Source organism: Delphinapterus leucas, chromosome 1 (assembly GCF_059928025.1).
Source record: "Delphinapterus leucas isolate spDelLeu-1000000601 "Yukka" chromosome 1, BTC_Dleu_Yukka2, whole genome shotgun sequence".
Lineage (NCBI taxonomy): Eukaryota > Metazoa > Chordata > Mammalia > Artiodactyla > Monodontidae > Delphinapterus > Delphinapterus leucas.
In genome coordinates this window covers 63,527,575-63,542,859 of record NC_143129.1, presented here as the reverse complement: position 1 = coordinate 63,542,859, position 15,285 = coordinate 63,527,575, and the positions used below count along the sequence as shown (strand labels likewise).

The 15,285-nt window shown below is 36.4% G+C and overlaps 1 protein-coding gene across 1 annotated transcript in view; it reads left to right on the top strand.

Moving 5' to 3' along the window:
* DNM3 (dynamin 3) overlaps positions 1-15,285 on the top strand; it is a 545,828-nt gene that overhangs the window by 411,729 nt on the left and 118,814 nt on the right. Inside the window, exon 15 of the mRNA XM_089911124.1 lies at positions 1,886-1,995. Coding sequence (XP_089767250.1) covers positions 1,886-1,995 — 110 coding nt within the window. The remainder of the gene's footprint in view (positions 1-1,885; positions 1,996-15,285) is intronic.

Here is a 15,285-nt window from a genome sequence, read left to right as displayed (position 1 = left end):
ATGCAGTACAAAAGGGAGCCTACTTCTATAGAAAACATGCCAAGGACATTGTATTCCATCTTTACAATGAAATGCAGATTTTCCATTAAAGGCGAATCCATCATTTCAAAAGGTTGAATAGGATGATGCATTAAAAAAATCCAGCTGCTTAAATTTAGGGCATTGAAAAACAACTAGTAAAAAAAATGTTCCCTGCGTCTCAAACATTTTCATTTGATTATGTATTGGGTAGCTTTTCATTCAGTCTGTGATCTTGCCTCTTAGAATGCTATCCTAAAATAGTCTGACAAGTCTTTCAAACAAGTTAGACCCAACTATAATGCTTCATTTATGTAAATTATGTATTTTGCTATTTAGAATATCCTTGTGTTTGCTAATATACTGTTAATTTTTGTACAAGAAACATTGGAATCTTCTTACAGTGCTTTGCTTTTTCATGTTTATTCTTGGGCTTCTCTCACTGCCATTCAGTTTCTTTTATGTTTTTGTTTTGTTTTGTTTTGCTATCTTCTTTGAAGACCTTGTCTGCCAGGACAGCCATTTTGTTCTCCAACCAGCTTCCTTCAACTTCTTGAGTCATCTATTTCTCTCTGCCTCACTATTCTAAAGTGCTCTGCCCAACTTTCCCTGATTAATTTAGGAGTGAGAAGTGGCAAAGCCAGTGATAGTTCTTGCAATAACACTCTCTGATGTCTGCAGAGAGTGTGGTCCCCACAAGCAGGCTAGGGAGCATAGAAGAGTTCTGCCCCACACTACTGAGCCTAGACCAATTCTCAAGCAAGAGCTGGAGGAGCTTCAGGAACAAAAAGGCTTATGTCAAGCATATCTGTATGGTACATGTATTTCCCACAGGCATTAATAGTTGTTTATTAAAAGTCATGGCTAGATCTCCATGCTCTCCTCCTCTGGAGTCTAGGCCTGATTTTTCTCAGGACTGTCACCAGAGATATACAGAGGACTACTGTTTAACAAGGACTGTGCAAAAGTGCCCCAGGTAATAGATATCGACTAGGTTTCTTAAACTGAGTATTCGGCTCTCTACTATTATACCGGTTGTTAGGCATTTATGCATATGATAATATTGTCCCTGGGCCTGTCCTTAAAAGTAAATGTTTCTAATAATTCTTTGGCATCCAATATGTTTTGTTTTACCAAGATTAGTTTGGTCCCATTTGCAGACCTCCCGTCTCAAATGTGCATTTTCTTCCTAAAGTGTTGTTAATTTTAAGAGAATTTGTTCTAGTTAATATTAGTTCACTTCTAATGGGTTCTTTTTTTCTCAAAGAGTTTGACAATTTAATGGAATCATTTCTTTCTGGACCCACATTTTATTCTAGACTCAAAGGAAGGAAGTATTTTCTGTGCTTTATCATAGTTTATAGGTGGTATTTCATACTAGGGTCCTTGTGCTTCCAGGCTCTTGCCAGCTCTGGCTATCAAAACTGCTTAGGCTGCAAATAAAATATGAAATGAAATCCATCTGGCATTTCTCATTGAATTAGGACCAGAACATTTTTGTTAAATATTAACAGATGGCTAAATTTTTAATATCAAACTAACATTTTAAAACATCTAAGGGGACCCACATGAGGAAGAAAGGATAGAGGACCATGTGTTTTCTCCATCCCTGAGCCCTTCCGTCCTCTGCACTTTCCCTCCCCTCATTCTTCTGACCCACGTGTTGAGAACCATTGGAGTCTCCTATCTCAGATAATTTTTGTTCCTTGGTAGCTGGTATCAAAGTAGTGTGTGATGGTATCAAAATATTCTAATTAAATGTTGACCAACTCAGGTGATGTGTTGCTATGGGCATGCTTCAAGATCTTTTATTAAAGCCAATTCTCTCTCTCTTTCTCTCTCTCTCTCTCTCTCTCTCTCTCTCTAGGAAAAAGAAAAGAAGTATATGCTTCCCTTGGACAACCTGAAAGTTCGAGATGTGGAAAAAAGCTTTATGTCTAGCAAGCACATCTTTGCACTCTTTAATACCGAACAAAGGTAAGGAAATGAAGCTTTTGTCTTCACATTGTCTTTCCTTGAATTTCTACATGATCCAAGATTTCTTTTGCAAGATTTCTTTTGCTCCCACCTTGAAATTTGTCAACTCTTCAGTTTTCCTTTTGTTTATTTTGTATTTTTAGCTTTTACCATAGGTTGTGGATTCAAAAGATTTAAACTTAGAATAAGGAGGATCTTCAAGTATTAATTAATTTATTTCCTGCTTTTCCAGCAGGCACCCATGTCGTGCTGCTTCCATTCTTAAATTACATTTTGTTACTTTAAAGTCTTCCTTGTCCTGAATTTATTGTTTACATACTTATAAATAAATTACTCAGCTATAATTTTTAATAGTCTCTGTCTAGCATGGATGAATATCACTTAAGACCTTCTCCTATGTATTATGACTCAATTCTTGCATTGGTGAATAGAATTATTCAGTTAATGTGAATATAAATATATTGTTCTTTACAGTTTTTCAAAGCACTCTCTACTTTCATTGCCTGGTTTTTGTAACAGTTGTCTGTGAGGTAAAAGATAGAGTACTGTGGTTACCATTTCCTAAATTAGAAATGTAGCTCAGAGACTTTCTTAAGATCACAAAATTAGCCCTGAATTTTGGGCTGATTATCATGGAGTGCCATGGTTGTTCACTGAAACTAAGCAGTAAAGTTAAGTAAACAAATGGGGAGGCGACAGAGAATTGGATAGAGAGATGTAAAAAGGCTACAACTAGGCAAAAATAATAAAGGAGATCTTTTCCAAATGGAATTGTTATAGGAACAAGCTAATTAATTTCTATGAGTCAGTTATTAAGAGACTGAGTCTCTAGGTGGCAGGATCTAATTTTAACCCATATCTCAAAGCCTTTTATCTTTATTTAGCAATGAATGAAGTTCCTTGATTAGGTTCAATGACTGGTCCAGGGTCAATCACACAGTAAATCAAAAAAAAAAAAGCCCTTCTTCCTACATTCCCAGTCAGTTGCTCAGAGTGACTCATTATACAAAAATACTTAGAAAAACCACAAGAGCGAGCATTTAAAGAATCAAGGGAAAAGAAAATTAAATACAACTCCCTACCAGATACTGTGATGGGATTTTATTAAAGACTTAGTATTGTTTTTGAGAGCAGCTTGTAAAAATACACTGAAAATGATAAAGAAGAAAAAGGTTTCCTGGAGAGAGCAGTAGTGTGTCTTCCACTAGGGCAAAGCTCAGTACTGTTTACATACCTTCCTCAGAGCAGCGGGGAGATGGGAGGTCCTAAAGGAATCTTCAGGGGTATGCTCAGCCTTCTTGTCTGGATGCAGAGCGGGAAGTATGATTACCACACAGGAGGTCAAACTAAATTTGAATCCTTGATCAACCTAGAAAGTTCAGGTTATAAAAGGGCTGAGTACAAAGTAAAAAAATCAGACAACGGTAAAGCATCTATTTAGACAAATACAACTATGGATTTTAAAGACAGCAAAAAACACAAATATAAGAAAACTCTAGGATTCTAAAAATCTAGGTATTCTGGAATTCTAGACTTGTCAGAAGGCATTGAACTCTTCAACCACTTCTCAAGACCTCTGTGTGTGCAAGAATGTCCCATCTACAGGCACATTTGCCATTTGTCTTTTCCTCTGAAATCTTGATTATTTTCAATTATTTTTGTACTGGCTAGGCCCTCCAGTACAATGTTAAAGTACAATTGGGCATCTTTGTTTTGTTTCTGATTTTAAGGAAAATTATTTCACAACTTTATGGACTTTAAGCACTTTCTTATAGGTACCTGATATCAGGTAAAGAGGATTCCCTGGGTTCCTAGTTGCTAAGGTTTCTGTTTTAATCATGGATGGGTGTTTAACTCTTTTAAGTGCTTTTTTTGCCTCTGTGATTTTCTTCTTTAATCCGTTCATGTGGTGAAATATATTAATAGACCTTCTTATTGTAAACCATCCTTGATCTCCTGGGATTAAACCTAAATTAAATTATGATGTTTTATTATCTATTATGTGTTCCTGGCTTAAGTTTGCCAGCATTTTATTTAGACTTTTGCATCTATGTTCAAAAGTGAAATTGGCCCATAAATGTTCTTTTCTGTACTTTCCCTGCCTGGTTTTCATATCAAGGTTCTGTTAGCTTCATAATGAAAGTGGAAATAAGTTCTTATTTTTCTTTGGAACACTTTGTGTAAGGTAGGGATTAACTGTTAACTGATTGGTAGATCTCACCTGTAAAATCATCCAGCCCTGTGGACAGTTTTGATAAGTAGACTTTTGAATAGTGATTTAATAATTATAGATTTGTTCAGGTTTTCTGTTTTTTTCCATGAGTCAGTTTAGACAAATTATATAATTTTTTAGGAAATGTCATTCTGTTCATTTTAACATATATTAGCATCAAGTATTTCTTAACATTCTATTTTTACAAATCTCTGCTGTATGTGAAATATGACCCCTTTTTATTTCTGATATTAAGCCTTACTTTATTTTAACTTGATCACTCTTTCCAGAGTTGTATCTATTTCCAGAGAACCAGATTTTGATTTTGATCCTCAATTGTATATATTTTGTCTATTTCAAGAATTTCTGCTCCCTTCTTCATTTCCTAACTTGTATTTTGTGTTTACTTTGTAGCTCTTTTTTTCTAACTTAATTTAGATGTGTTGCTCATCAATTTTTATCCTATTTTTTCCTATATATGCATATAAATGTATAGATTTCCCTCTACATATGTTTTTGCTGCTCACCACAAACTTTGTAATATAATACTTTTGTTATCATTAAGTTCTGTTTGCTCCGATTTTCTGTTTCCATAATCTTCATTATGATTTTTTTCTTTGAGTTGTTTAGGACTGTGTTTTATATTTTATAGTGCATGGAATTTTATTGTTTTGTTGTTGGTTTCTAACTTTATTGTAGTCAGAGAATATGGTCTACCACATGGTGAAATTTCATAAATATTTCATGTATGCTTGAGAAGAATGTATTGATTTAGGAGTATAGGGTTCCATGAGAGTTCTTTGGATTATACTTGTTAATTATATTATCCAATCTCTATAGTTACTATCTTTTTAAATCTTTACTAATGAAAAAACTTAACAAGTATATATTAGGCAGCTGTTACATGCCAGGCACTGGCATATACTTAAAATACATCTTGAATAAAACAGAGAAAGATGATACATTTTAAGATTATATTCTAGAGAGGAGTGTTGGCAAGGAGACAGATAAAAGCCATAATGAATCTTACTTTATAATAGAGTGGTTTTAAAAAATCACACTTCATGATTGTGAGCTTGATTATTCTAGGAAGTCTGTCAGTTTTTACTTTATGTATTTTGAGGCCAGTCTAAGAATCTACTAGATTCTTAGAAGTTTAGAATTGTTGTTTCTTCCTGGTGACCTTTTAAAAAAAATCATTTTGTGGAAACTCTCTTTATTTCTAACATTGCTCTTTGCCTTAAAATTTATTTTGTCTCATCTTAATATAGCTACACTACCTTTCTTTTGGTTAATATTTACCAGGTTTATCTTTTTTACTTCCTTTTGCCATCAACCTTCCAGTATTTTTATTAAGTGTTTCTCTTATAATAACATGTAGGCAGATTTGTTTCTTTCCTTTTAATCTAATGTGAGATATCTTTCTTTTAACTAGTAAGTTTAGCCCATTTATATATTTTATTATTATTACTGATTTATTGAATTAATTTGAACATCCTATTTTAGTCTTTCTCTTTACCCTGCCTTTTCTTTTTTTTATTATGCAATGTCCATTCAGTGTTCACATTTCCAATTATCTCACAAAAATCATTATTTTTCTAACTATTTAATTTTTTACTTTTTTATTAGAGTATAATTGCTTTACAGTGTTGTGTTAGTTCTGCTGTACAATGAAGTGAATCAGCTATATGTATACCTATATCCCCTCCCTCTTGGACCTCCCTCCCACCACCCCCATCCCACCGATCTAGGTTGTCACAGAGCACCTAGCTGGGCTCCCTGTGCTATACAGCAGGTTCCCACTAGCTATCTGTTTTACACATGGTAGTGTATTTATGTCAAACCTAATCTCCCAATTTGTCCCACCCTCCCCTTCCCCCACTGTGTCCACATGTCCGTTCTCTATGTCTACGTCTTTACTCCTGCCCTACAAATAGGTTCATCTGTACCATTTTTCTGGATTCCACGTATATGCATTAATATACGATATTTGTTTTTCTCTTTCTGGTTTATTTCACTCTATATGACAGACTCTAGGTCTATCCACATCTCTACAAATGACCCAATTGCGTTCCTTTTTATGGCTGAGTACTATTCCATTGTATATATGTACCACATCTTCTTTATCCATTCATCTATCATTGGACATTTAGGTTGTTTCCATGTCCTGGCTACTGTAAATAGTGCTGCAATGTACATTGGGGGTACATGTGTCCTTTTGAATTAGGTTTTCTCAGGGTATATGCCCAGTAGTGGGATTGCTGGGTCATATGGTAATTCTATTTTAAGTTTTTTAAGGAACCTCCATACTCTTCTCCATAGTGGCTGTATCAATTTACATTCCCACCAACAGTGCAAGAGGGTGCCCTTTTCTCCACACCCTCACCAGCATTTATTGTTTGTAGACGTTTTGATGATGGCCATTCTGACCAGTATGAGGTGATACCTCATTGTAATTTTGATTTACATTTCTCTAATAATCAGTGAAGTTGAGAATCTTCCATGTGCCTCTTGGCCAGTTGTATGTCTTCTTTGGTGAAATGTCTATTTAGGTCTTCTCCCCATTTTTTAATTGGGTTGATTGTTTTTTTGATATTGAGTTGCATGAGCTGCTTGTATATTTTGGAGATTAATCCTTTGTCCATTGTTTCATTTGCAAATATTTTCTCCCCGTCTGAAGATTGTCTTTTCGTCTTGTTTAAGGTTTCCTTTGCCGTGCAAAAGCTTTTAAGTTTCATTAGGTCCCATTTGTTTATTTTTGGTTTTATTTTCATTTCTCTAGGAGGTGGGTAATAAAAGACCTTGCTGTGGTTCATTGTCAAACAGTGTTTTCCTATGTTTTCTTCTAAGAGTTTTATAGTGTCCAATCTTACATTTAGGTCTTTAATCCATTTTGAGTTTGTGTTTGTGTATAGTGTTAGGAAGTGTTCTAATTTCATTCTTTTGCATGTAGCTGTCCAGTTTTCCCAGCACCACTTATTGAAGAGGGTGTCTTTGCTCCATTGTAGGTACTTGCCTTCTTTGTCATAAATTAGGTGACCATACGTGTGTGGGTTTATCTCTGGGCTTTCTATCCTGTTCCATTGATCTATCTTTCTGTTTTTGTGCCAGTACCATACTGTCTTGATTACTGTAGTTTTGTAGTATAGTCTGAAGTCAGGGAGCCTGATTCCTCCAGCTCTGTTTTTCTTTCTCAGGATTGCTTTGGCTCTTCGGGGTCTTTTGTGTTTCCATACAAATTGTGACATTTTCTGTTCTAGTTCTGTGAAAAATGCCATTGGTAGTTTGATAGGGATTGCACTGAATCTGTAGATTGCTTTAGGTAATATAGTCATTTTCACAATCTTGATTCTTCTAATCCAAGAATATGATATATCTCTCCATCTGTTTGTATCATCTTTAATTTCTTTCATCAGTGTCTTATAGTTTTCTGCATACATGTCTTTTGTCTCCTTAGGTAGGTTTATTCCTAGGTATTTTATTCTTTTTGTTGCAATGGTAAATGTGGTTGTTTCATTAATTTCTCTTTCTGATATCTCATTGTTATTTTATAGGAATGCAAGAGATTTCTGTGCATTAATTTTGTATCCTGCAACCTTACCAAATTCATTGATTAGTTCTAGGAGTTTTCTGGTGGCATTTTAGGATTTTCTGTGTATAGTATCATGTCATCTGCAAACAGCGGCAGTCTTACTTTTCCAATTTGTATTCCTTTTGTTAATTTTTCTTCTCTGATTGCCATGACTAGGACTTCCAAAACTATGTTGAATAAGAGTGGCGAGAGTGGACATCCTTGTCTTGTTCCTGATTTTAGTGGAAATGCTTTCAGTTTTTCACCATCGTGAATGATGTTGGCTGTGGGTTTGTTATATATGGCCTTTATTATGTTGAGGCAGGTTCCCTCTATGTCCATTTTCTGGCAGGTTCCCTCTGCCCATAAATGGGTGTTGAATTTTGTCAAAAGCTTTTTCTGCATCTATTGAGATGATCATACGGTTTTTATTCTTCAGTTTGTTAATATGGTGTATCACATTGATTGATTTGCATATATTGAAGAATCTTTGCATTCCTGTGATAAATCCCACTTGATCATGGTGTATAATCCTTTTAATATGTTTTTGGATTCTGTTTGCTGGTATTTTGGTGAGGATTTTTGCATCTATGTTCATCAGTGATACTGATGTGTAATTTTCTTTTTTTGTGATATCTTTGTCTGGTTTTGGTACCATGGTGATGGTGGCCTCAAGGAATGAATTTGGGAGTGTTTCTCCCTCTGCAATTTTTGGGAAGAGTTTGAGAAGGATATGTGTTAGCCGTTCTCCTAAATGTTTGATATAATTCACCTGTGAAGCCATCTGGTCCTGGACTTTTGTTTGTTGGAATACTTTTAATTACAGTTTCAATTTCATTACTTGTGTTAGGTCTGTTTATATTTTCTAATTCTTCCTGGTTCAGTCTTGGAAAATTGTACTTTTCCAAGAATTTGTCCATTTTATTGGCAAATAGTTGTTTGTAGTAGTCTCTTATAATCCTTTGTATTTCTGCGGTGTCAGTTGTGATTTATCCTTTTTCATTTCAAATTTTATTGATTTGTGTCCTCTCCCTTTTTTTCTTGATGAGTCTGGCTAAAGGTTTATCAATTTTGTTTATCTTCTCAAAGAACCAACTTTTTGAGCAACTTCATTGCTGTGCTCAGTTTTATTGATCTTTACTATTGTTTTCTTCATTTCTATTTCATTTATTTCTGCTCTGATCTTCTTTCTCTAGTTGCTTTAGGTGTAAGCTTAGATTGTTTGAGATTTTTCTTGTTTCTTGAGGTGAGATTGAATTGCTATAAACTTCCCTCTTAGAACTGCTTTTGCTGTGTCCCATAGGTTTTGGGTCATCGTTTTTTCATTGTCATTTCTTTCTATGTGTTTTTTTATTTCTTCTTTGATTTCTTCAGTGATCTCTTGGTTATTTAGTAGTGTACTGTTTAGCTTCCATGTATTTGTGTTTTTAACAGTATTTTTCCTGTAATTTATTTCTAATCTCGTTGTGGTCAGAAAATATGATTGATACGATTTCAATTTTCTTAAATTTTCTGAGGCTTGATTTGTGACCCAAGATGTGATCTATCCTGGAGAATGTTCCATGTGCACTTGAGAAAATAGTGTATTCTGCCACTTTCAGGTGGAATGTCCTATAAGTACCATTTAACTCTATCTAGTCTGTTGTGTCATTTATTTTATTTTTTTTTCTTTTTCTTTTTTTTTAATTTTTATTGCAATATAGTTGATTTACAATGTTTTGTTAATTTCAGGTGTACACCAAAGTGAATCAGTTATACATATACATACATGCACTCTTTTTTAGATTCTTTTCCCATATAGGCCATTACAGAGTATTGAGTAGAGTTCCCTGTGCTATACAGCAGGTTCTTATTAGTTATCTATTTTATATATAGCAGTGTGTATATGTCCATCCCAATCTCTCAGTTAATTCCTCCCCACCAGCCCCTTTGTAACCATAAGTTTGTTTTTGATATCTGTAAATCTGTTCCTGTTTTGTAGATAAGTTCATTTGTATTGTTTTGTTTTTTATAAATTTTTGTTTATTTTTGGCTGCATCAGGTTTCCCTGCTGTGCGCAGGTTTCTCTAGTTGCAGCGAGCAGGGGTTACTCTTTGTTGAGGTGCCCAGGCTTCTCGTTGTGGTGGCTTCTCTTGTGGAGCACGGACTCTAGGCACATGGGCTTCAGTAGTTGTGGCACACAGGCTTCATTGCTCTGCAGCATGTGGAATCTTCCTGGTCCAAGGCTGGAACCCGTGTCCCCTGCATTGGCAGGCGGATTCTTAACCACTGCACCACCACGGAAGCCCTTGTACTGTTTTTTAAAATTAGATTCCACGTATGAACGATATCATATAATGTTTGTCTTTCTGTGTCTGACTTACTTCACTCAGTATGACAATCTCTAGGTCCATCCATATTGCTGCAAATGACATTATTTTTTCTTTTTTATGGCTGTGTAATATTCCATTGTATATATGTACCACATCTTCTTTATCCATTCCTCTGTTTATGGACATTTAGGTTGCTTTCATGTTGCTGGCTGTTGTAAATAGTGCTGCAATGAACATTAGGGTGCATGTATCTTTTCAGATTATGGTTTTCTCTGGGTATATGCCCAGTCACCGGATTTCTGGGTCATATGGTAGTTCTGTTTTTAGCTTCTTAAGGAACCTCCGTGCTGTTCTCCATAGTGGCTATACCAATTTACATTCCCCCCACCGCTGTGTCATTTAAAGCTTGTGTTTCCTTACTTATTTTCTGTTGGGATGATCTGTCCATTGGTGAAAGTGGGGTGTGGGGTGTTAAAGTCCCCTACTATTATTGTGTTACTGTTGATTTCCCCTTTTATGGTTGTTATCATTTGCCTTATATATTGAGGTGCTCCTATGTTGGGTGCATACATATTTGTAATTGTTATATCTTCTTCTTGGATTGATCCCTTGATCATTATGTAGTGTTCTCTCATGTCTCTTTTAACAGTCTTTATTTTAAAGTCTATTTTATCTGATATGAGTATTGCTACTCCAGCTTTCTTTTGATTTCCATTTGCATGGAATATCTTTTTCCATCCCTTTACTTTCAGTCTTTATGTGTCCCTATGTCTGAAGTGGGTCTCTTGTAGACAGCATGTATATGGGTTCTATTTTTGTATGCATTCAGCCAGTGTGTGTCTTTTGGTTGGAGCCTTTAATCCATTTACATTTAAGGTTATTATCAATATGTATGTTTGTATTACCATTTTCTTAATTGTTTTGTGTTTGTTTTTGTGGGTCTTTTTCTTCTCTTGTGTTTGCTGCCTGGAGAAGTTTCTTTAACATTTGTTGTAAAACTGGTTGGTGGTGCTGAATTCTCTTAGCATTTGCTTGTTTGTAAAGCTTTTGATTTGTCTGTCGAATCTGAATGAGATCCTTCCTGGGTAGAGTAATCTTTGTTGTAGGTTTTTCTCTTTCATCACTTTAAGTATATCCTGCCACTCCTTTCTGGCCTGCAGAGTTTCTGCTGAAAAAGCAGCAGATAACCTTATGGGGATTCATTTTTATGTTATTTTTTGCTTTTCCCTTGCTGCTTTTAATATTTTGTCTTTGAATTTAATTTTTGTTAGTTTGATTAATATGTGTCTTGGTGTGTTTCTTCTAGGGTTTATCCTGTATGGGATTCTCTGCACTTCCTGGACTTGATTGACTCTTTCCTTTCCCATGTTAGGGACGTTTTCCACTATAATCTCTTCGAATATTTTCTCAGACCCTTTCTTTTTGTCTTCTTCTTCTGGGACACCTATAGTTTGAATGTTGGTGTGTTTAATGTTGTGCCAGAGGACTCTGAGATTGTCTTCAATTCTTTTCATTCTTTTTTTCTTATTCTGCTCCTCAGCTTTTACTTCTACCATTTTGTCTGCCAGCTCACTTATTCGTTCTTCTGCCTCAGTTATTCTGTTATTGATTCCTTCTAGTGTATTTTTCATTTCAGTTATTGTGCTGTTCATCTCTGTTTGTTTGTTCTTTAGTTACTCTAGATCTTTGTTGAACATTTCTTGTATTTTCTCGATCCATGCCTCCATTCTATTTCCGAGATTCTGGATCATCTGCACTATCATGACTCTGAATTCTTTTCCAGGTAGGTTGCCTATTTCCTCTTCATTTATTTGTTCTTGTAGGTTTTTACCTTGCTTCTTCATCTGTGACATACTTTTTTGTCATCTCATTTTTTTTTTTTTTTTTTTTGATGGGTGGGATTGTGTTTCCGTCTTACTGGTTGTTTAGCTTGAGGCTTCCGGCACTGGAGTTTGTAGGCTGTTGGGTAGAGCTGGTCTTGGAGCTGAGATGAGGGCCTCCAGGAGACCTCACTCTGATGAATATTCCCTGGGGTCTGAGGTTCTCTTTTAGTCTAGTGGTTCGGACTCAGAACTCCTACCACAGGAGCTCAGGCCTGAACCCCCAGCTCATGAACCAAGAACCCACAAGCCATGCAGGGTGGCAAAAAAAGAAAAGAAAAACAAAAAAACAATGCAGAACAATAACAAAGTGTAAAAAATAAAATAATATTAGAAAACTAACAGATATGTTAGAAAGAATTAAAAAAATATATATATATATAAATGAAACAACAACTGGAAGGTAAAATAGAACTACAATAGCAAAAAAGAGGAGAAAAAAAGAAAAGGCCAGAAAATGCCTTGGCTGTGGGGGGCGAGGCTTAGGCAGGGGCGGGGTTTAGGCGATGGGCAGGGCCTATGCTTAGGACCCAGAGGGCCGGAAAAGTCCCTGGCACGGCGGGTGGGGGCACTTAGGCTCAGTGCAGCAGGAGGGGCCCAGGAGTGCCTCTGGCCTTGGAGGCCAGAGGACCGGGTCCAGGACCTCAGCAAGCTCTCTGGGTCTGAGTGGGCGGTGGAAACGCTAGGCACGTTCCTCCTGATCCTCCATTCCTGGAGGGTTCCTCCCCCTTGGCCTCTCTTCTTCCCCCTCTCCATCCCTCCTACGCCCCTAGGACCCATGCGGCCAGAGGAGGATCCAGAGAGCAGGGGACCAGACCCGGAAGCCCAAAAGGCTTCCCTGGGCCCGATTGGGTGGGACAAACACCCTTTGCACCTCCCCTGATCCTCTGATCTCAGAGGGCCCCTCCCATCTGCCTCTCCTCTTCTCTCCCCCTACCTCCCTCCTATGCCCATAGGACCCACATGACCAGGAGGGTCCTTAGAGGGCAGAGGACCAGGCCCTGGAGCCCAGCAGGCTTCCTGGGGCCTGATATGGTGGGAGAAACACCCTCTGCACCTCCCCTGATCCTCAGAGCCCCCAAGGGTCCTTCCATGTGTGGGAACCCCTCCCCTCTCCCAGCCACCCCTCAGGGGCACTGGTCCTGTCTGGCTTCCACTTCTACCCCCTCACTTCCCCACACATCCTACTCGGTCGCTCAGAGGTTCCTCCCATCTCCTTGGGCATCAAGGTTCCCCACCAGCGTCCAAAAGGTTCGCTAGTTGTGGGGAGATGCAAGCTCCACATCCTCCCATGCCATCTTCTACCCTGCCTTTTGTATACTTGTTTTACCCCCTTCTTTCCAGACTCATTTTTCTTCATTTCAGGTTAACTTATTTTTTTCCTTGGCTTGGAATTTACAATATACACCTTATTTTTATTCTTTTAGGCATCCCTTTAATATTTTTGACTTAAAGCTTGAAGTTAGTCATTCTACTCTTTTTTCATAATGACTTCAAAACACTTTAGCTCCACTAATTCTCTCCTAATTTCCATGTTATTTTTACCCAGTATTTGAGTTCCACCTTACTTTTTACCACCTTACTCAATATTATAATTGATCCACAAACTCAATGCTTGTTTAGATTTATTGATGCGATCTCCAGTTTCTTTGTTTACTTTTCTTCTTGCATCCCAGTGTTTAATTTTGTTTCATTCTCTGTCACACTAAAGTATACCCTTTAGAAATCCCTTCAGTGGGTGCTAGTTGATTGTAACTCAGTTTGGTGTTGTTTTTATTTTGCTCTCAATTTTGAATAATACTTTAGTTGGATATTAAATTACAGATTGATAGTTTTTTCACTCGATAAATTTGAAGTTATTATTTCCTTATCTTCTGACTTCAGCTCTGCTTTTGAGAAGTCAACTGCCAGTCTAATTATTGCTCCTTTCATAAGTTAATCTGTATTTTCTCACTGGTTGATTTTAAGATCACTTTTCTCATTGATATATTGAAATTTTGATACAATGTGTTTATGTGTGTGTGTTGCTTTATATTTGCTTCTTGGGATTCATTGTGTTTAGTAAACCTTATGATTCATGACTTTCATAAAATCTGAAAATCTGTATATCATCTCTTTGACAGTTTTTCTAATTTGAAGTGTAGTTGATTTACAATATTGTGTTAGTTTCCGATATATAGCAAAGTAATTCGAATATATAGGTGTATACACACACATACACTTTTTTTTTCTATTCTTTTCCATTATAGGTTGTTGCAAGATATTGAATATGGTTCCCTATGCTATACAGTAAATCCTTGTTGTTTATCTATTTTATTTATGGTACTGTGTGTCTGTTAACCCCATACTCCTGATTCATCCCTCCCCAAATTCTGCTTTGGTAACCATAAGTTTGTTTTCTATGTCTGTGTGTCTGTTTCTGTTTTGTAAATAAGTTCATTTGTACTATTTTTTACAATCCATATATAAATGATGTCATATAATATTTGTTATTCTCTGTCTGACTTGCTTCACTTAGTATGATAATCTCTATGTCCATCCATATTGTTGCAAATGGCATTATTTCATTCTTTTTTTATGACTAACATTTCATTGTGTGTGTGTGTGTGTGTGTGTCTGTGTGTGTGTGTATGTATATATACATACACCACATCTTCTTTATCCATTCATCTGTTGTTGGACATTTAGATTGTCTCCAAGTCTTGGCTGTTGTAAATAGTGCTGCAATGAACATTGAGGTGCATCTATCTTTTCAGATTCTCATCTTTTCTGGGTATATGCCCAGGAATGGGATTGCTGTATCATATGGTAACTATTTTTAGTTTTTTAAGGAACCTCTATACTGTTTTCCATAGTGGCTGCACCAATTTACATTCCCACCAACAGTGTAGGCGGATTCCCTTTCTGCACACCCTCTCCAACATTTATTATTTGTAGACTTTTTGATGATGGCTATTCTGACCAGTGTGAGGTGATACGTCATTAAAGTTTTGATTTACATTTCTCTAATAATTAGCGACGTTGAGTGTGTTTTCACGTGCCTGTTGACCTTGTGTATGTCTTCTTTGGAGAAATGTCTATTTAGGTCTTCTGCCCATTTTTTGATTAGGTTGTTTGTTCTTTTGATATGGAGTTGTATGAGCTGTTTTTACATTTTGGAAATTAAGCCCTTGTTGGTAACATCTTTTGCAAATATTTTTCCCATTCTGTAGGCTATTTTTTCATTTTGTTTATGGTTTCCTTTACTGTGCAAAAGCTTAGAAGTTTGATTGGGTCCCATTTGTTTATTTTTGCTTTTATTTCTTTTGCCTTGGG